Genomic DNA, 21,520 nt, shown 5'->3' with positions numbered 1-21,520 from the left:
CCGAAGGGCTGACTGGCAATCTTGAGTTGCAGAGGGACACTCAGCTGGAAACATCAGAAGATCCTGCAGCCAGACTTAGCACTAAAGCCCATGCCCTCTCAGCCCTGCACCAACTACCTTCATACTCTAAAACCTCATGCCCTCCTTCGTCTGCTCCCTGGCATCCAACCCAGCCATTTCCCACAGAAAACTCAGAGAACATCTTAGGCTCTGTCAGAGAAAGCTTTTTAATTTCCGTTAGGCCCAAGCCAAAAAAAAAAGGTCTGTGCTAGCATCTCAGAATGCCAGGTTGTGCCAGATTTGAGGAGGTGGGGTGACTGGGCCATGGTGAGTCTGGGAGAGTAGGCAAATAAACCAGTCTTTTCAGCTGTCCTGAGTAGCTTCAGTGTCCCAGTCCTGTCCCCCTGCTCCCAGGATTCTTCCTCTGTCCTCCCATCTCAGCATCCCAGGCTCCACAACAGGGCAGATGGTACAGGCTGAGCTGACACAATGCCTGGACCTCAGGACCACAGGATGTACAGTCTTTCTTATACCTTACCCACCTCTTGGGTGTGGACTGAGAGCTTGCCAAGGGACAAAGTGGGATCCTGATCACAAAATCTGCTGTCATTTGCCTTTCTGTTCTTAGACTGCAGCAAACTCTCCTGAAAGAGGAATGCTTGTTTTTTTCTGGAAGCCCAAGAGCCTGTTGCCTGAAAATACTGAGCAACCCCAGGAAAGGCAAAGGAAGACATAATATATTATATAAAACAAAACAAGAGCTTTAAAACCTCAATGGCGAGGGTACAGTTTAGTGAAAGAACACTTGCTTAGCATGTTTAAGGCCTTGGCTCAATCTGTAGCACCCTAAATTAAAAAAATATATATAAACATATTTTTAAAAGCAAGAAATGATAGCACATGTCTCTTTAATCCCAGCACTTGGGAGGCAGAGGCAGTGGATTTCTGAGTCCAAGACCAGCCAGGTCTACACAATAGGTTCCAGGCCAGTCAGGGCCATAGAGTAAGAACCCTGTCTCAAAAGAATTTTTTTTTTTTTTTTTAAAGGGGAAAGCCTCCCAGAATTCTTTATTCTGACAGGATGGGGAACTTGGCAGCAGTAAGCCGAGTCTGCCTCCCTCTCTCCCTTCCTGGAACATCACAAGCCTGCAGGCATGCGGTAAAAAGCAGCATGTAAACAGTCGTAACAGTCCCCAGGCAATGTTCCCAGTATCCAGGAGCCTGCTGCCACCACTGCTCAGTGGAGTCTGTGGCTACTAGTCCTCCATCACTGAGCTCTTGGCCTCCACGTACTCCAAGGCCTTCGCCTTGACAGCCTGCACATCCTTCTCAGTGCCGTGCTGCTTCTCGTAGTCCAGGTAGCGTTTGAAGAAGAACTTCATCCTCTTAGGGGCCAGGCTCAGATGGATGACCCGTTCAAAGATGTCCCTATGAGGGAGAGCAGGGAAGCAATTCCCTCAGGGTCCTATCACAGGACTCCGGCTACACTCCCAACTTGCTCTCAGGTACTAGGTCCCTCTAATATCCAGCACCCCGTTTCTTATCTTTACCATGCGTAGAAGACTTAGGCTGCCTAAAATTACATGGTAAAGAGGACACAGCTACTGGCATGGGCACACACCAAAGAAGCCCAACCCACAGCAAGGTTCAAATAGACTCCTGTTCTCTCTGGACCCTGCTCTATCTACCCATTTCCAACCCTCCTTATCCTGTGCAGGTTGTGGGGGACAAAAGTGAGAGTCAGCCATAATTGAATCATGTGCGATCCCAAGTCTCCTGGTTTCCAGGCCATAGAAAAGGCTGGGAAGGTAAAATCAAATGGACCAGGGGGCCACTGTCAAACTGTTTTTCAGTATCAAGTCAGACAACTAGGGCTGCCATGGGGCAGCTAAGCATCAACATAGCCAAAGCCCCTCCTACCCCACACCAGCAGGAGTCAGCCCTGGTCTGCTGTCCCCCTCACCTGACTTCTTTCTGGCTGCCATGCTTGATGGTCATGTCGATGTAGACTGACCAGACATCTGTGCGTTTTGGGTAGGTGCTTAGTGTGTTCTCAAAAATGGCTTTAGCCCGCTCTGGGTCCCCCAGCTGAAACTCTAGCTGGGCAAATTTGGAAATCACGTCTACATCTGTGGAGAAAGGACAGGTCAGAGCCAAGTCAATTCCAAGGACCCCTCGCCACAGCACAGTATGTTACAGAGACAAGCTTAGTCCGATTCATTGCTCTTAGGCCAAGATCCAGGACACAAAGACAAAACCTCAAAAGAACATTGTGGGTTTGGAGCCAAGTACACGAGCCTTCCAGATACCCCTTATTCTTAGGTCATAGACGACAGAATAAAGGCTGATTGCTTTTGCTCCTCCATCCTTGGAGCCCAGCATGCATCATGGTTTTCATGAGCACACCATCAGATTTACTAAGTCAGAAGCAACAAGATGACAACTGTCACTCCCAGGCACCAGTCCTGAGTGTGCTCAGGAAGTAGGAAGAACACTTACGCTCCTTGGTGGGTAGGCACTCCAGGGCTCGCTGCAGCACACGGTGACTGGCCCCAGCCTGGCTCCTCCTCAAAACAAAGGCACCATATTTGATCCAGACAGCCTTCTCCTGCCGGAAACGCTTCAGCATTCGGTTGTACAGCTCACCAGCTTCCTGTGGGAAAGACACAGTAAGCCAAGAAAAGTGTAGCACTTGAGAGAGATATCAAAGATAGGCTGTGTTCATGGGTAGGCTTGGCTCACTGCTCCCAAGTTCCTAATTCTAGGGGCCTAAGGAGCCTGGGAGGATCTTCAGGAGAGCACAATGCAGTGACACAAAATACTGGGGCTTCCACAGTAATCCCTCCATATATCCTCACCTCTGCCTTGGATAAAGACAGAGGTGAGCATAGCAAGAGGAAGAAGGAGGAAAAGGGCCTATGAGGCTGGGATGTGATAGCATGGGGAACCCAGAAGGTGGGATCCTCACAGACTGCTGGCCCTAGGCCCTGACACCTACCTTAAACTTCTCAGACTTGGTGTAGATGTCAGCCAGATGCAGGAAAACCTTGAGGGGCTCATTGTATTGCACAGCTCGCTCGAAGACCTTAGTCAGGGACTCCTGAGAGCCGTACATGTTTTCTAGGTTCAGCAGTGCCACCCACACATTCAGCTTTTCCTGTTCCTCTCTGGAGGTGGAGTAGGCAGAACACAAGTTCCATCAACTCAGCACTGGATACCTATGAACTATTTCTTTCTCCCAGGCAACAATTACATCCTCGATCCCACCAGTAAATACAGATACTGAAACCCTTTGCCCCCATTGCAGCTCACTGTAAGGGGAACCTGTGCTCCCCTATATCTTACTGCCAAGTCTGGGGATCCCCTGATCAACCCCCCCCCTTTCTGGGAAGGAAGCATCAGATTACAAAGTGGGCCTATGTTCAACTGTAACAGAATCTTGGGTCTGACTCTCCCCCACAGTGAAGAAGGCAAAGCATCAACTGTCATCCCTCGACACCAGCTTCAGAAAGCTACCTCCACTCTGCCGAGAATAGGCTTCACCGAGTAAGTGCTGAGTTCTCCCTGCTCTGCTTGTTTTATCTGGGAACCTTGCTGGCACACAGAGACTGTAAACGTCGTCATGGTGATTTCAGCGAAGAGGAACATAAAGTATGAATGAGTGATCTGCTTCAAGTGGCTACACTTACAAGTGTGAGCCTGAAAGACCATGGGCTACTACTACCAGGAAGATCTGTAAGCCAGAACGAAGTGGGAAAGCCCAAGCCCACACCTGAAGGAGATGGTCTTCAGGGCCCTCTCAGCTACAGCCCGGGCCTTCTCAATCTCGGTGGCCTGCAGGTGGAAAGCCATGTACTGCAGCCACAGGATGGAGCTGTTGGGGGAGCTCAGCACCAGACGGTCAAATTCATCAGCCGACTCTGGCTGCCGCCCTGGGTCCATGAGTGCCTCTTCAATGCGCGACAGCTCCTTTTCCGCCTTCTGCCTCTCCAGCTCCCTTTCTTTCTTGCCCTTTTTCTTTTGTTATGGAAGAAAGAAAAGTGAATCATCTGTTCCTTCAAACTCAGGGGGGGATCCAAGGTAGAAATCATGGGTTCATAGGTCAATCCATGAACTCCAAGGCACCTAGGCCAGAAGAGGGCAAAGGAGTCGGGGACTGAGGCATCTCTGCCAAAGAAACAAAGCCTTAGAAATACCTTGGCTGGCTGTGGCTTCTCATCCTCCTCGCTGTCTGAGCTCTCTCCTCTGAATGGTAAGGCTGGAGTCAGAGTATCGAGATCCACATCCCAAATGAAGCCTGAAGAGAGCTGCAGCCGGGGCACCTCTGTGGGCTTTTTCTGTTTTCCCTGCAGAATCACAGAAAACTGAAGGAAGCAGGGGCCAGGCTGTTCCCTGTACCTACCCAACCTCCTGGCTATTGAAGGAACAAGAGTGACTTAAAAATGCTCTTTCTAAATCAATTACTTAGACAATGACCTTATAAAATGTAACACACGTGCAAGCACACAAACATACACGCACACCCACACCACACCCACATAGTAGGAGGGGTCTAGAATAGAACTACAGAGAAGGTGGCAGGGGTTGACAAAAGTGAAGAAGCTCTGTTTCATGGTTGAAACTTCATAGTCCTCTCTACTCAAGCACCAAGCTTCCACTTGTGAAGAGCGTGGGCTCATGCAGGCTGTGCATTCTCTTCATCTGCCCACCTCTTTCATTCAGTTCTTGATAAACATGTTATTAGTGTTAACAGACCCTGTCCTCAAGCAGCTAGACTAGCTGAGGTAACTACCCTTTATCACCCACTGTTTTATAGAAAATGAGGTAATGAGGATAGGACTGGGATAGCAGCTGTGGGAGGAAGGCAAGGAGCTCCTCCCCGAAAACCCTTCTGCTCCAATTCAGTGGTGGCCCTTACCGCAGGCAGTGCCTTTGGCCTCTCCATGTCCTCCTCTCCTTCCCGGTAGTACACCTCCACACCACTGTCGTCCTCTTCCGGTGGCCCAGACTTCTTTGGCCTCTTGCTCAGTCTTTCCTGAAATGGTTGGGGGTGTAGGATACGAAGTTTCTCCTCGCCCTCTGGGTGCCTCCTCCGAGAGAAGGCTGGGCAGCTGCAGCTCACTTCTCAAACACTTCTTATGGGTGAGGAGAGGCATGATCCTCCCTGGAAGGGGACTTACCTGCTCATCTGCAGATTCCTGGCGCTCTCGCTTGCCCTGCCCATTCCTCTGTGACTTCTGGGACTCTTTCTTCTCTTGGCTAGACAACTCCGACTTCTCTTGCTCCTTCTGATTCTTCTTTTTCCTTTTTTGGTTCTTTTTCTTCTTTTCTTTTCCTTTTAGGTCCTCCTCAGCCCCTCCTTTTCTCACTTCTTGTTCTGGTTCTGGGGAGGCAGAAAACACATCCGGCTTCCCAGTGTCGCTGGGAAGGAGTGACAGCTCTATCAGGTTCCTCTTGGGGTTCACACTAATACAGGAAGAGAAGAAAGGCAAGGAGTAAGGCTAGAAGGTGACTGGCACCACAGGCTGTCAGAGCTCACCTCATCAGCAGTCTAGGCCCGCCCCACCTGTTTTGGGATGCTTAGTATCTGGGATTTACACCTTTCATCTGCTCAGTGGAAAAAGTCAGGGAGCACCCAGGATGGACCTGCTTCATCAACAACTAAGGCCGTGTTTACTCTGGGCTAGGGCTGGAGCTGAGGTCAAATGCTTCAAATAAAGGGTTTTCACTCATTTGAGCACCACATGAATGCATCACCACCCACACCTTTATGTTCCGAGTTTACCTCAAAAACTCCTCCCCGGGCAGGGCTCCCCAGAGAAAGGGGTCTGGTTCACACCAAACAAAGAGGGGCAGAAAGGGCAGGGAGAAAAGACACCTACCTTAGGATCTTGGCAGTGATCAGCTTTCCCTCAGGGAGGTATCTGTTATAAAGCTCTTTCTCAGGTGGGCTACACTGAGAGACATGGGCGTACTGGGCTAAACCCATAACTGTAGGCCCAAGGCTGAAAGGAGACAGACAAGAGTCCTGTGGGTATAAATACAACACAACCCCAACCACATCCAGTGTCCCCACTTTTACAAGGCCTCAAGTTTTGATAGGATGTATGAGACACTGTTCACAGCACCCAGGAGGATAAAGATGGTCTTGGAAACTGAAAAAATTATCATGTATAATGAAGCTATGAATTCGGATTTGGTTTGAGCTTCTGAAAATCCAACCTAGGCGAGCTAGGCAAGGGCTCCATCACTGAGCTATATAGCCCTGCCTGGCCTGGAACTGAGAGATCCTCTGCCTCTGCCTCAGGAGTACTGTGATTAAAGCAGTGCACTAGCACACCCAACTCCCCAGGTTAGCTTTTATCCACTATAGCGCCATGATGTCTAAATGACAAACTGCTAAACAGACACAGAGAAGAGAGGAGACAGGAGAGCAGGTGCTAATCATATGAAGAATCATGAAGCTGGGTGTGGTGGTTCACGCCCTTTATCAGCACTAGGAGGCAGAGGCATGTGGATCTCAGTGAGTTCCAGACCAGCCCGGTCTATAGAGTGAGTGACAGGACAACAGAAGCTACATAATGAGAACCTGACCTCTAAATAAGTAAATAAATAGACAGAAAGATAAATAAACAATGGCACAACAAAGAATCATGATCAAACACTAAAATCAGAGAAAATCCAGAATTTGAAACTAAAAATATCATTCATTTTCCAAACACCAAATAAGAAATAACTCAAAACAAACAAACAAACAAACAAAGGCATTCTGGGAGTGGTGAGATTGTTCCATGTTTAAGAGCACTGGCTGCTCTTTCAGGACCCAAATTTGGCTCCTAGCCACAGCGCCAGGAACACACATGATGTACATATACAAAATGCAGGCAAAACACTAAAAAGATAAAAATAAGTATTTAAAACTTGCAATTTTAAAAACTGACAACATATAAGCTCTCCTCTATTCTTAGTTGACGGGGGGCTGGGGGGGAAGGGGCGCCCCAGCACAGACAGCAAGCCCAAAGCCAAGAAGGCAGGCCAGGGAAGCACCTGGGTCTCTGTGCCTCACACTACTCACCTTACAAGCACACCACTTCCCAGGACAGATTTCACGTAGCCCCTCAGGAGCTGCCCTTCCTTGACATCCTGGATGGAGTCAATTTCTGGATCTTCTATTTTACTTTTTGTCTCTTTGTTTGTCCTAAGGGAACACAAGGCTTATACATACATACCTATAACCACTGCTACTTTTCCCCCAGAAAACCTGCAAAAATCACATTGTGGGAGACTTTGCCTCTGTACCGAGAGGACTGAGTCTATAGAGACAAGAGCCTGGATGTCAAATGTCCCAACCCCAACCCGTCACACACACTTAAATAGACAGGAAGAGAAGGTAAGAAGCTCAGAGTTCTGTCACAGGTAACCGTAATTTTCCCTAAGTCTTCTGAGTTGTTTCTTCTCCTTTTTCACCCCGACACCAGCACTCACCTGGATGATCGTAATGACAAAGCCAACACACGGTGTGCTGCAGACAGGATGTAACATCTGGAATAGGCACAAGAGGGCATGTTCAAACATCAGTATTTCTGGAGACAGATGCATAAACTTAAAATTCAAATAAATCTTTAGCAATTCTATTCTTTTGTCTGTTGGTGATATGCAGTAGGATATTTTTACAATGCTGGGCAGCAAGAAGAGCTCCAGTCAAGTCACATGACCATGAGGTGACAGAATGGATGCGCTACATTGCCCTGTGCTGCTCAGCCAGGGTTTGTGTGATTAGAGGCGGTTGGTGCATTCTCAGCTTCGGGCATCTTCAACTTACAAGTTTATTGCGACATAATCTGTCAGGAGCTGAGAGATGAGACCATCCCCACATAATTCTTAACTATGATCTCCAGAGTCAGCAAAACCACAGAAAAACACGACCAAGGAACAACTGAGTGAGGGTTGTCAGGCAGACCAGTGAGGTCTGAGCAGAGAGAGAATTTGAAGAGGGAAAGCAAGATTGACTCTCACTGGTCTCCAAAATAGCTCAGGTAAAACTGTAATCCATAGTCCTTTTTCACTAACTAGAAACAGAGAGGATGGAGGTAGAAAATATTCAATGCAAAACATTCTCATAAGAGACATCCGCTTTTCACAAGCACCAGAGTCTTCAAAGCCGAAGGAGACTTCAGGTGCTACCTTGAGGCAAATGATTTCCTCCCCACATCTGACAGATGAAGGGCATTCTAATGGCATGCTACTCACAGGGTCTGGCTGTCAGAAAAAGTATCCAAAATGACTATGATGCTAAAACCACACCCTCATTTTGTAAGCTTCCAGAGACAAGCCAGAGATGACCTGTCACCTCTAGGACTCACTGAGGCTCTGTGCATTTCTGTGCCGTTTGGCTTCAATAAGCAGTTGACAACTTCGGCAGATGTCAGTATCTGGGACTTGGAGATGGAGGTGGACCATGACTGTTTTCTAGTCCCCGTCTCCCAGAGGTATGCAGTCTACCATGAGCCAACTTTGTCTTGCCTGGTAGTAGGACACATAGCTTGAAATCTGGCTCTGCAAGGCTACTTTTCTCAGGCTACCCTTATGGTCTAAGCTGTACTTCTAGTACCTGGAAGGCTCTAGGGAGGAGCACAAGTTTGAGGCCAGCCCAGACTACAAGGAAAGAGCCTGTGCCTCAGCACAAAACCATCTGGCCATAAGGGAACTGCGACACAGGTTTGTTTGTGGGTGCCTGAAACAGTTCAAGTCCCCGCCCCCAAGGCTGCTATCCTTTTACAAAAAAACAAGTACAGATGATTATTTTTTAAACTAAAAATATGAATGTTTCAAATAAAAATGAGCAACTGGCTTGGAAAACAAGAGCAAAAGAAAAAAAAAACACATGAAGAGACAATATAAGAAATCAAATTAACAGGCCAGAGATAGGTCAGCAGTAAAAGCACTGGCTGGTCTTGCAGAAGGCCCACGTTTGGTTCTTAGCCCCTACATGGCAATTTGTAACTGTGTAACTCCAGCTCCAAATCCAAAGCCCTCTTCTGTCCTCCACAGGCACTGCATGAGCATGGTGCATTTACATATACATATAAAATAAAAATATTTTTTAAAGTCTACCTAAAAGAAAGAAAAAAGAAATGTAAATTAAAATGAAAGATCAATTTTTGCCTATCCAATGACTGGTATAAAAATTAATAATATTGGTCTGGAGAGATGGCTCAGAGGTTAAGAGCAGTGGCTGCTCTTCCAGAGGACCTGGGTTCAATTCCAGCACCCACATGCAGCTCACAACTGTCTGCAACTTCAGTTCTGAGGGAATCTATACCCTAATAAAGACATATATGCAGGGAAAACACCAATGTACATAATATAAAAGTAAATAAATTTAGAAAATAAAAATTTTTATTAAAAAAATAATAATGTTTTTATAATATTTTTATAAAAATTTTAATTAATATTTAGTCTGGGCTGAAGAAAAGGCTCACTGGTTAAAAGTATTGGCTACTCCTTCAGAAAACCTGAGTTTGATTCCTAGCACCCACATGGTAGAACTCCAGTTGAGGGAATCCAATGTCCTCTTGTGTCTGCTGTGGGCGCCAAGCATGCACATGGTTCACATACATACATACGTGCAACCCACATACATACAAAGCAAAAAAGCAAACAAATACAGTCTTACAGTTCCAGCACCCAGAAAGCAGAGGAGAATAGTCCTGCACTATTAGGGACTATAAATGACAGGCAATTTTGCAAAGTGTTTACCATCAACTGGTCCATGCAATTTACTTCTACAAGCGCACTTCAAAGTTGTACTACCATCCAAATGCACACAAAGACGGTATTTCAACATTCAACGAGAACGGGCTAAGTAAGTTTAGATAAAAGTAGTATAATACAAATAGAGATACGGAGTAAGAACAAGATATTAGCATGAAGGAGAAATTCATGATAAACTGCTTTGAGAAAAAAGCAAGTTGCAAATAATATATAAAATGAAGTTCTATTACTAAATGAAGTAAAATTATACCACAGATATATTCAAGTCTATAAAGATTAGAGATCTAAGTATATATGGCAAAAGCATGCCGGAGAAGCGACAGAAATGTATATTTCAGGTTTTCTTTCCAGTAAAAAATAAATAAGGTTTCAGCTGATGTTCATCAATAGGTAAATGGATAAAGAAAACGTCATATATACAAAAAGTATAATCTTGCTTAATTATAAAGAATAAAACTACATCATTTGGAGGAAAATGGGTGACTGAAGTTCATCACGATAAACCAAAAACAGAGTCACACTTCCTTTAGGAACTGGTAAGATAGCTGGAGAGATGGCTCAGTGATTATGAGCCCTGGCTGCTCTTGCAGAGTAACAGGTTCAACTCCCAGCACTCACATGGCAGCTCACAACCACCCATAATTCTAGTTACATGTGATCGAATGTCCTCTTCTGGCCTCTGTGGGTACAAGGCATACATGTAGTTCACAGACATATATTCAGGGAAAACACCCATACGTGCAGTATAAACAAAGTAAAATAATGAAACAGAGGGACAAACAAAAGAGGGTAATGGGGGGATGGACAAACAGGAACTACATATATTTTCTTGTACGCAGAATCTAGACTTAACTGTGTCCTGTGTCCCCATAACATGCAAGCAGAAGGGAGACTATCTGGGGGAAGAAGTGGGCCAGTCGAGGAGTATTAGCAAGGTACAATGATCTTGAGAAAATGCCATAATGATATCCATTATTTTGTATGCTAACAAACAAAAATTCAAACCAGTCATGTTCTCAGATGAAGCAGTACCACAGCTGTTCTCTAATTAGTGTCATCCCTAACTCTTGGGACTCCAGCTCCAGGAGAAGGTAAGTACCGAGGTCTCTAGGCCATGGTTCTTTAAAGCTGACTGCTGGCAAATCCACATACGAGAAACTAGTCATTGAAGATGCTTGCAAGAGTGCACCCTCTATTGGTAGAGTGAAGAAATCACATCATTGTAGAAACAGTAACAGGCTACATGAAATTCGACACTACCTGTGCCCATTACTTTATTCACAGGAGGTAAGTGAGGCCTATCTGATTGGCCATTTGATGGCAACTTGGGCACCATCCACATAGAACCTGTGATAACTATGTCAAAAGATACCTAGAGAATATGCTTAAGAATCCACGTGGGGGGCTGGAGAGATGGCTCAGAGGTTAAGAGCACTGTCTGCTCTTCCAGGGGTCCTGAGTTCAATTCCTAGCAACCACATGATGGCTCACAACCATCTACAATGAGATCTGATGCCCTCTTCTGACATGCAGGCAGAACACTATACATAATAAATAAATAAATCTAAAAAAAACTCAAATAAAAGGATCTACCTGGGGGCCAGAGAGGTGGTTCAGCAGCTTTAAGGGTAAAGGTGAAACAAATGACTTCAAGCCCCAAGACTACATGATAGAAGTAGAGAAGCAACTTCCACAAGTGTCCTCTGACCTACTCACTCGTGTACATAAGGTGTATGGAAACATTTCATTTTCAATTTTGTTTTCTTCTTTCTTCCTGCTAGTGGTAATTCTAAATCTTAGTGACATTTTCCCTCATCAGGTCAAAAGGCATCTAAGTATGTGACTGCAAGAGGAGAACAGGGATAGAAATCAGGTATCAGTAGCTTTTCGCTCTTCATCTGTGTGTGAATTTTTAATAAATATGGGGCATCCCAGTGAAAAGGTTTTGGCAGTTCAACTTGGTAGCAATTATAAGTAAATCTATAAATTTTTCTGTGTGTGTGGGAGGACTAAAATGACACACATACATATCACATATCAGTTAAAAATAATCCCACCAATTTCATGGTTTACCTGACAATCTTCTGGGGAAAGAAGTCCTCCAGGGGTGCCTCAGAGAAGGAGTCACTCACATGAAATAAACTGACTCTCCCTATCTTCCCAAGGGGCAAGGAGATGGTCAGTCCCTTGTTGGGTACCACCTTTAACACTCGGCCCATGGCTACTTCCCCTTCTTCAAGTTTGTAAGGACCTGGTGGGAAGAGGAAACAAGAAAGCAGCTGGCAGTCTGGCCTACTACAGCCTACCAGCCCGAGGTGGAGGCCATCCAGCCTTGAGGCATCCAAATGGAGTAGGCTCATCATAGCTTGAAGCCATGAACCCCACAGCCATGTGACACATAGTCCCTTCTAAAAAAACCTGAGAAAACCAAGTCAAGAAAAAAGGATATCTAAGAGAGTGGTGGAGTCACATATGCCAGAGAACAAAGCCCAAGAGAAAACCAAAACCAAACTAAACCCTCCAACAAAGTTCTGGCTTTCTGCCCAAAGTAGTACCTGAAGCAGGCCCCCTAGCCCCTCCTGCACGCCCCTCCCCATCCAGGTACTGCTTCTTTCCATACCTATGAGTGACAGACATAAGAAAGCCTTAGGGCTGTCTGAGCCCACCACAGTGGCCCTGATAGCCTGCCCAATCTGGAACTTCTTGTCTGGGTGTTTCAGAACCTGAAAGGATTAAAAAAAAAAAAGTTTCCATAGAGGTCTGTCATTTATCCAAAAATATATGTCTCTATAGCAAGTCCCTCCCAAATCATCAAACCCCAATTAGTTTAGGTAGCTCATGTACACCTAACCTCCCCCGTAACCTCTTCTCTCCAGACACTGACCTTAAGGTTGAGGGAAGTGAGCAACAAGGGAATTCTCCCTCGGACGTCTGGCTCAATGTCCACTTCAAGCCACTTCTTAGTCACGTTGTACTGTGGAGGACAGGATAGATATGTAAAAGTACCCTTGGCTAACCCACCAACAAAATTTACTCTTAAAACATTGTAAAGGATGAAAAAGTAAAAAAATCCCACATTTCCCCAAGGGACAGGCCACCATCCTATTGTAATTGTGGCCCTGCACACCACCACATCTCATGGGCTTCAACCTCAGTCAATGTGCATGCAAATAAGTAGAGCTGCAAGCAGTGTGCAGGAAGCACAGCATGCTATAGGAATATACTGGTTATCAACAGGGAAAATGATAGATGCTGACCCTTAAAGGGCACTTAGGCAGAAGGAAAATAGACAAAGGGGGCAGAGGAATTTTAATTCAGTACATGGATGTCCTGGCAAGAGATCACACCCAAAGACCTTTGAGGTCCATGTGATCCAGCTGGAATACAAACACACCTATAATCCAGGAGACAGAGGCAAGTAGATCTGAGTTCAAGGCCAGCCTGGTACAGAGCAAGTTTCAGGTAAAGGAAAGCTTAGGTGGTACACCGCTTTAATCCCAAACAAAGAAGGTAAAGATAGTTTGTAGAAGGAAGCACTCGTGTTTCAAAGTGATGTCTGATTGTCTGGCAGAAAAGGTGACATATCAGAGAAAAGATCTGACAGAAAAAGATATGCCCAACTCTCACAGCTGAACAGGTGTTTCTTCAAAGGTTTCTTCTTTGAAGGACAGGTATCTCCTTAGAGTCAGTGACCAGAGCCAAAACATACATAGAAGAGAGACTAGCAGAGGCCTGTGTGCTCCCTGTCAGCACTCTTACATTCTGGTCCCATCCAGAGATGGGTTTGCAGGGGCAGAGGCCATGCACCAGCCACAGCCCTACGTGATAGTGCCCGGTGCAGAGTCTCTGGCTCCAGTTTCACTCAATCTGCTCTGAAGGTCAACCCTGCAGTGAGGGCAGCAACTACTCACCTTCTTGAGGAAACACGTCACAGTCTGACCAGGTGAGTATTCCTTAATCTTCTCCATAGGGCTCACAGAGTGAGTATTAAGAGCACTGTAGCTATTCTTCTTCAACTCACTGTTTACAGAAAGGCAAAAAAGAGAAAGCCAACCACTGGGTAGAGTCTAGCCTGAAAGAACTCCTTCAAATGACCACAGAGTACCGGTGCAGGACTCCACTATTTTTACTCTCATGGACAATCTCTCTCCTTGAAGAATCTTCTCAATAATCAACCCAGGTCTAATCGTCTTTTTTCCGAGTCATTCATCTGTATCTAAACCAGTGGCAAACTAGTTCATGAGTCTTTCATAAATTTAATAAATAAAATTATTTTGTCTGGTTGTGGTGGTGCAGCTTTTAATCCCAGCCTTCAGGAGGAAGAAGCAGGTTAATCTCAGTGAGTTCAAGGCCAGCCTGCTCTACAGATTCATCAATACAACTGTGCAGTGATGCTGTTAAAAACACAAAACATGGTCACATGCACTAGTGAATGAGGAAACTTTTCTTACACTAGAAAACCTGCAACTGGGGCTGGAGAGATGGCTCAGAGGTTAAGAGCACTGGTTGGCCTCCCCAAGGTCCTGAGTTCAATTCCCAGAATCCACATGGTGGCTCACAACCATCTAAGAGGAGATATGGTGCCCTCTTCTGGCGAGCGGGTGTACATGCAGAAAGAACACTGCATACATAATAAATAAATAAATCTCTTTAAAAAAAAAAAAAAAAAAGAAAAGAAAACCTGCAACTGCATATACATTCTGACTCAGTAATTCCACCCAAAAGAAATGATTACATGTGAGCACAGTGGAGTGAGTTTCAGTGTTTTTTGTTGTGGCATTGTAAGAATTTTTCTGTAATTTTTAGAAAGACCAGAAACAAGCTCAAATGTACATCATCATTTTGAGAGTGTGTATGGTTTGGTACTTTCACAGGATAAATTACTCTCATTTAAACTGACCCCAAGTGAGTTGATCTCCCCCCAAAAATTTCTCTTCAGCAGTGCTGGGGATGGAATCCAGGGCCTTGCACATCCTAAGCACACACTCTACCACTCAGCAACAACCATCTAATCAAACTTTTTTTTTTTTTTTAAATGCAACAAATTTTATTTAGCCCAGTCCTGGCACACACAGAAAGCTCACAGAGGGCAGAAAGTACATTAATAAAAGTCAGCCTTTACCTAAAGAAAACCGAAAATGTTGTTGAGCTGGGCAGTGGTGGCACACACCTTTAATCCCAGCACTTGGGAGGTAGTGACTGGCAAATCTCTGTGAATTCAAGGTCAGCCTAGTCTAGTGAGTTCCAGGATAGCCAGGGCTACACAAAGAAAACTTGTCTCAAAAAACAAAAAAGAAAGAAAAACAAAATATTTTTTGTTTTTTTGAGACAAATTTTCTGTTTTGTTGTTGTTTTGTTTTTTTCAAGACAGGGTTTCTCTGTGTAGCCTTGGCTGTCCTGGACTTGATTTGTTGGTCAGGCTGACCTCAAGCTCAGAGATCCCCCTGCCTCTGCCTCCCCAAGTGCTGAGACTAAGGCTGTGCACCACCACTGCTCAGGTCAGAAATAAAACATTGCTGATTCAAAGTATTTTACTCTTAACAATAAACTGCAATAACTCATTCTGTGTAACTACTAGTGAGAGAAAGGAAAAGAAAAGAATGCTTTAAGAGGTCACAGACCTATATGTGTTCCTGAAATGTGTCTCCTCTTCTGTAAAGGAGAACTCCTTAGTTTTAGCTAAGGGCACTAATGTAAGAGGCAAGAATGACTACAGGTCTTACTGACCTCTATTGACTTCTGCTATCAGCTGGAGATGGACTGCTTCAAAAATAAAACTTTAAGAAAGAAAAGGAAGTACCATGCACTGAGTAAACGTTTTTCACCCTGACTTCCAAATACTAATTTTAAAACATAAATATTAGGAGCTGGAGAGATGACTCAGTGGTTAAGAACAGAGAGGGTCTAGGTCAGTTTACAGCACCCATATGGTGGCCACAAGTGTCTACAACTCCAGTTCTAAGAGATCCAGCTCCTTCTTCTGACCTCTGAGACACCAGGCACATATGTGGTGCAAATTTGTTCAGGAAGGCAAAACACTCATACACATAATAACAACACTAAAACACAAAGCACCAGAGAAATACCACTGTTATGTTGGTACTACGTTTCTCAGGGTCTTTTATGGAAATAAGTAACTGTGTGACACAGGGACATGGAGAGGTGGAAGATGTCCTGGTTGTCTCCTTATTGTCTCTCATTATGTTTTTGTATTTCTTATCCCCTCCACAAATCCGATCATTCCTAGACATGGCCCACGCTTCCACAGCCAAGTACCACTCTGGCTGATGCCAGTCTCCCAGGACAGGGCAGACAACATGTCCTGGCACTCCTGAGGACTGTAGGGGGCCCTCTGTCACTGACATCCCTGGGATTACCCATTAGTTTGAGATCTTTACCCATAGTTCAAATAAACAATTTGTCCTCAACCTTAATTAAAAGTTGCTAACTGAAAAATAATATCACAAGCCGGGCACGGTGGCATAGGCCTGTAATCCCAGCACTTGGGGAGGCAGAAGTAGGTGGATCTCTGTGAGTTTGAGGCCAACCTGGTCTACAAATTGAGTCCAGGACAGCCAAGGCTACACAGAGAAACCCTGTCTCAAAAAAAAAGAAAAGAAAGAAAGAAAGAAAGAGAGAGAGAGAGAGAGAGAGAAAGAAAGAAAGAAAGAAAGAAAGAAAGAATGAAAGAAAGAAAGAAAGAAAGAAAAAGACTATGAAGATAGGAGACGCCACCACAGGGACCACAGCCCTCCCCCAGGGTCTCTCACACAATGCTGCTCTGCAGAACTCACACAGCAGTTTTCTGCCACCAAACTCTGAGGTTGCACGTGCTGAAAGAACAGGTATCCCTGGCTATGTGCTTATGTCAGGAATTACTATGCTCTAGAAAACTGGGTTGAGAACAGAAATGCTCTTTTTGTTAGACGCTGACTAGCAAACCTGCAAACAGTGCTGACACTCTGCTCTTGCTTTGTGAGGCAAGCTCTCACTCCACAGCCCAACCTGGCCTTAAATCTGAATGTAACCCTCTGGCCTCAGCCTCCCAAGTGCTAGGATTTCAGCTATGAGCCTCTATGCCAGTGGATCTCAACCTTCCTAATGCTATGACCCTTTAACACAGTGCCTCATGTTGTGGTGACTGTGACTCCCAGCCATAAAAATTATTTCATTGCTACTTCATAACTGTAATTTTGCTACTGTTATAAATTGTTATATAAATATCTGATATGTAGAACCTCAGGTGAGCCCTGTTAAAAGGGTTGTTTGACCCTGAAAGGGGTCATGACCCAGAGGCTGAGAACCACCAATCTATGCTCACTTTAATTTTCACACCTCTAACTAGCCTTAGGATGGCTTAAAAAAAAATGTAGCCAAGAGCTGAGGCGCAGCTGTGTGGTTACATGAACTCTTGGTTGCTACCCTCAGCATGCTCAAACAGAAACACGTGGTCAAGCATCTCTGCCCTTTAAATACAAACAAACAAAGCCCATCTCTCACGTGGGGCTCTTTGGAGAGCTGCTGAGCTGGAACTGCAGGCACGCTCTGACGCGTCTGCAGACACAGACTCAGTGCATCCGGGCACAGAACTAAGGAAACTTGGACACAGAGAGGCACAGAAACCCTTTCCCTGGTAGGATCAAGAACTCAGGGTTACTGGTTCCAAAGCCCAGCACTCTTTCCAGGAGACCACTGCTAGGGTTCCCTCACCTTGGCCGAACACTCAGCTCCACGATGGTCAGAGTAAATCTGGGGTGACTTATTGGGAGAAACCTAGAGAAAAAGAAATCAAGTCACTTCTTACTCTCTGTTAACACAATGATCCCAGGTCAGAACTCCTTCTACCCTATCCTATCCCAAATGGATTAGCCCCCAAAACACATACTACCATACGAGGCTGACAAAGATCCAGTGAAAGTCTTTAAGGACTGGCCCTGAAAAGACTTGACTTATAGATTCTATTTCCTGTTTCATTCTGGATGTCTGGAGAGGATGAATGACTTACTGGAGATCCTATACTTAATTCTTGAAATTAGTATGCCATCCATATTAATAGGCCAGATTTTGAACACCCCCCCCTTTTTTTCTTGTTATAGCAAGAAATTCCACTATGATGATACACAACAAGACTTGGAATAAGGGGCCATTGAGACAGCTTGTGTGTGGGCCTGACCACTTTAGGTCAATCCTCAGATCACACAGGGAGCAGAAGAGGTCTCTTCTAACTGCCATGCATGGGCCATAGTCTGTGTGTGCCTGTGAATGCACGTGCGTGCGCACACACAAATAATACAAATAAAAGATGTGCCGTGAAGGATATGCCATAAGAACTGCTGATATACACTGAAAAGAGCATGAAGTAGCAACCCACTATGCAGGTAGCATCCACGCTACCATTTTCCCAATGGCCTTCCAAGGCAGACTATGCCATTATTCTCACTTTACAAATAACAGAAATAACTCAGCAGTTAATCTGAAATTCAAAGTCCGTTCTAACTTTAAATCCACCCTTTAATTGCTACTTTTTTTTAATAACATACTAAAGGATTCTGACTGCCTTTTAGTTAACCAAGAGAAATTATCATTTACATGTAACTTTTTACGACCTATGCTCCCATCCCTCCTGTAACTGCCAGGCCCCTCAAAAGCCAGCCCAGTAGTCCAAAACCCCATACCTAGATGTCTTCACATCTCGCCCACCGATTACCCTCGCAGTGACTTTCTCCCCAACTTTCAGTGTGCTCATAGGAGAGGTGCCCACTGGAACATCATCTAGAATGCGGGAGGCGTGGATACAGCCAACGATGCCATTTTCTAGAGTCACAACAACGTGTGTGGCCTTCACAGACTTAATGGTCCCAGTGACTTTGTCCCCAATAGCTAAGCTATGCTTCCTTTTAGATTTCACAGGTATATCTGAGTTCCTGTCTTCCTCCTCTTTAACCTCAACTGTCTCTGAATCCTTCCCAGCTGGCCTCATGGTCCTCATAGAAGCTGGCCCTTCCACAGCCAAAATCAGACCGGTCACTCCTGGTTCTGTGGTCTTGAGGGTGAGGCAGACACCCTGCCCCACATGTAGCTTCTCAGAGTCAAAGTGGAAGGTATCGTTGAGGTGAGAGGTCAGGGAGAAACCCACAAGGTGGCCAGTGTCCACCAAGGAGGCCACAGCAAAGGACTCCTCCAGATGTTGCACGATGCCCTGGTATCTACTGCTTTTTCTCAGCTGGAAAAGAGAAAGTCATATTCACTCTCTTCCACACAGTGTGGTCATGTATTCCTGGACCCACATGGCAGTGCATGAAGCCCCAGACACCCAGGAGACTGGTTGTAAGCAACTAGCTTTCCCCCAGCAGAGATGGCCCTCCTTCCCTGCACACTTAGTTCCCAGCATCCCCAGAATCCTGTTGTAATAGTTCTTTTCTTTCAGAAAAGGTTTGCTATGTAATCCACAGTGGTCTAGAGCTCATACTATCCCTGCCTCAGTCTCCCTATTGCTGGGATTACAGGTATGCTAGCATGCCTAGCCTCAGTATTTTTGAACTTAAATTCCTATGTTCCATTCTAGAACTACTGAATCTGAGCTTTGGGGTCATTATGGTGAATCCGATGCACAGCTAAACGACTGCCAGTAGGCTTAGGATCGATCCTACCACAGTCCTTCAGTTCTTGGCCCATCACTAAGACAGTGGTCACTAACAAGAGCTCACTATGTGCGAAGCACTCCCTTCTGCTTGCCTCCCAATCCCGTTGCGCTCACTCTCTGCCTAAGCTTTACTCAGACGGTAAGACGGTAGGGTCCTACTACACAACAGAGTGAGAGCACTTGGGCACGGTGACATGTACCCGTCATGCCAGTATCTGGGAGGCTGAGATAAGACGAATTACTGAGAGTTCAAGGCCACTGTGATTTCTAGGTCAGCTTGGGCTATCCAGTGAGAAATGGTCTCAAAACAAAACCAACAATTAGCAACACACACGCACACAGTTGGGATAATGATCAAATGCAAGTGGAACATCTAACTGAAAAACCTGAAACCCAAATGCTCCCAAATCCTTGCTTTTGAGAGTTACTAGTATATGAGACTTCAGAAGTTTTACATTTCAGGCACTTCAGGTTTCAGATCTTTTGAATTAGGAATATTGAACCAGTGATATCTATGTAAGTATTTCAAAATGCTGAAGTCACCCAGCATACCCGGTATACATTTGCAATTATCAGCACCCAGGATATGGAAGGCAGCCAGTATTACAGAGGGAAAACTCAGTTCAAATAACAAAAACAGAAAAGTACAACCCTAAAAACCTTAAACACTTCTGTTCCCAAGCATTTCATTCTGAATAAGCAATACATAATCTGTACACCCTTATAGAAAACTTCTACAGATTTTGAGATTTTCTTCAAACCTGCTCTTTTAATTTTTTGGCTTTTTGAGACAGGGTTTCTCTGCGTAGCCCTGGCTGTGCTGGAACTCACTCTGTAGACCACCAGATCAGTCAAGAGATCTGCCTACCTCTGGTGGGGTTAGAGGAGTGCATCAGCACACCCATTTCTTACTGAGGCACTCAGTAATGAGCATGGACGAGCCGTCTGGACACCAGAAATGCCCAGACCGAGTTTGTTTAAAAAGTTATTTTTCAATGTTTTCAACATTTATTTCTAATAAAATCTAAATTCTGTCTTCTAAAAAATTGAAAGTATGAGCTGGGTGTGGTGCCGCACACCATTAATCCTAGACAGAGGCAGGCAGATCTCTCTGTGTTTGAGACCAGCCTGGTCTACAAGGTGAGTCCAGAATAGTCAAGGCTAAACAGAGACATTCTGTGTAGAAATAAAACAAAATAAAACCAAAGAAATTGAAAGTATGGTGATACAACACCTAGAAAAAAAAAAATTGCACTTGAGAGACAAAGGCAGGACTGAAGTGAATGCCAGATTGTCTTGAAAACTAACGAGGTAGGTGGGGATTGGTGTGAGGCGGACACCAACATACATTTAGTAACAGACCCAGAGAGCCCCCTGATAACAACTAGATGGAGCCAAACAGTCTGTCCCATGTGGGCCAGGCACACATCTGCCCGCTGTCTGGTTCTGAGTGCTAACACTCACTCCCTCATCGGTATGTCCTACTCACTCATTACAGTACCTGATTGGCCCTAAAGATAGGGGGATCATAAATCTGTCACCCTAACCAGCATGAAAATCTGTCCTATTGGCTATACCAGGACAAGAGGTAAAAACAAGAAATGTCCTAGAGAAACCAGGCACACAGTCACCCCAACTGCAAGTTCCCTGAGCTGTGAGTGTAGTGTAGAGGGCGAGATATAAAGCCACAAGATGGAAACTGTAAGTAAGCTTACCTTTCTAGTCTTCCTATTCACCAAGTCCTGCTGAAGGGAAACATGCACCTCCAACTTCAACATGTCCACATGCAGGACTACTACCTTCCGCTTCTGCCCGGGCTCTACCTCCTGGCCTGCAGTGCAGAACCAAGCACAGAACAGTCAGCCTTGTGGAAGAGGGAGAAGGAAGGCATCTCTCCGGGGGGCCCTCAGTCCAAAAGGCAAAGATGGCACATTTGCTACATTACATGGTCCCTATCTGTGGACCATGTAATATAGCTAGGACCATGACACATAGCTAGGACTGTGTTGGGCCCCAATTTATACAACCTAATAACCTAAAATCCCAACTTTACCCAAATACAATACAATACAATACAATACAATACAATACAATACAATACAA

The 21,520-nt window shown here is 45.1% G+C and overlaps 1 protein-coding gene across 1 annotated transcript in view; it reads right to left on the bottom strand.

The window, feature by feature from the left end:
• Window positions 1-208: 208 nt before the first annotated feature.
• Pdcd11 (programmed cell death 11) overlaps window positions 209-21,520 on the bottom strand; it is a 44,225-nt gene continuing 22,913 nt past the window's right edge. The window contains exons 19-36 of the mRNA XM_055591477.1: window positions 21,133-21,248; window positions 18,450-18,997; window positions 17,485-17,547; window positions 13,686-13,794; window positions 12,659-12,748; window positions 12,395-12,497; window positions 11,848-12,025; window positions 7,486-7,542; window positions 7,076-7,198; window positions 5,883-6,005; window positions 5,181-5,466; window positions 4,919-5,035; window positions 4,197-4,346; window positions 3,773-4,017; window positions 2,999-3,167; window positions 2,500-2,653; window positions 1,964-2,129; window positions 209-1,428 (exon numbers count right to left, since the gene is read on the bottom strand). Of these exons, the coding sequence (XP_055447452.1) occupies window positions 1,257-1,428; window positions 1,964-2,129; window positions 2,500-2,653; window positions 2,999-3,167; window positions 3,773-4,017; window positions 4,197-4,346; window positions 4,919-5,035; window positions 5,181-5,466; window positions 5,883-6,005; window positions 7,076-7,198; window positions 7,486-7,542; window positions 11,848-12,025; window positions 12,395-12,497; window positions 12,659-12,748; window positions 13,686-13,794; window positions 17,485-17,547; window positions 18,450-18,997; window positions 21,133-21,248 (2,969 nt within the window). The 3' untranslated portion in view covers window positions 209-1,256. The remainder of the gene's footprint in view (window positions 1,429-1,963; window positions 2,130-2,499; window positions 2,654-2,998; window positions 3,168-3,772; window positions 4,018-4,196; window positions 4,347-4,918; window positions 5,036-5,180; window positions 5,467-5,882; window positions 6,006-7,075; window positions 7,199-7,485; window positions 7,543-11,847; window positions 12,026-12,394; window positions 12,498-12,658; window positions 12,749-13,685; window positions 13,795-17,484; window positions 17,548-18,449; window positions 18,998-21,132; window positions 21,249-21,520) is intronic.

The sequence above is a fragment of the Psammomys obesus genome, unplaced genomic scaffold, assembly GCF_907164565.1.
Source record: "Psammomys obesus unplaced genomic scaffold, mPsaObe1.curated_primary_1811, whole genome shotgun sequence".
NCBI classification, from domain to species: domain Eukaryota; kingdom Metazoa; phylum Chordata; class Mammalia; order Rodentia; family Muridae; genus Psammomys; species Psammomys obesus.
This window is presented reverse-complemented; position numbering and strand designations above follow the sequence as displayed.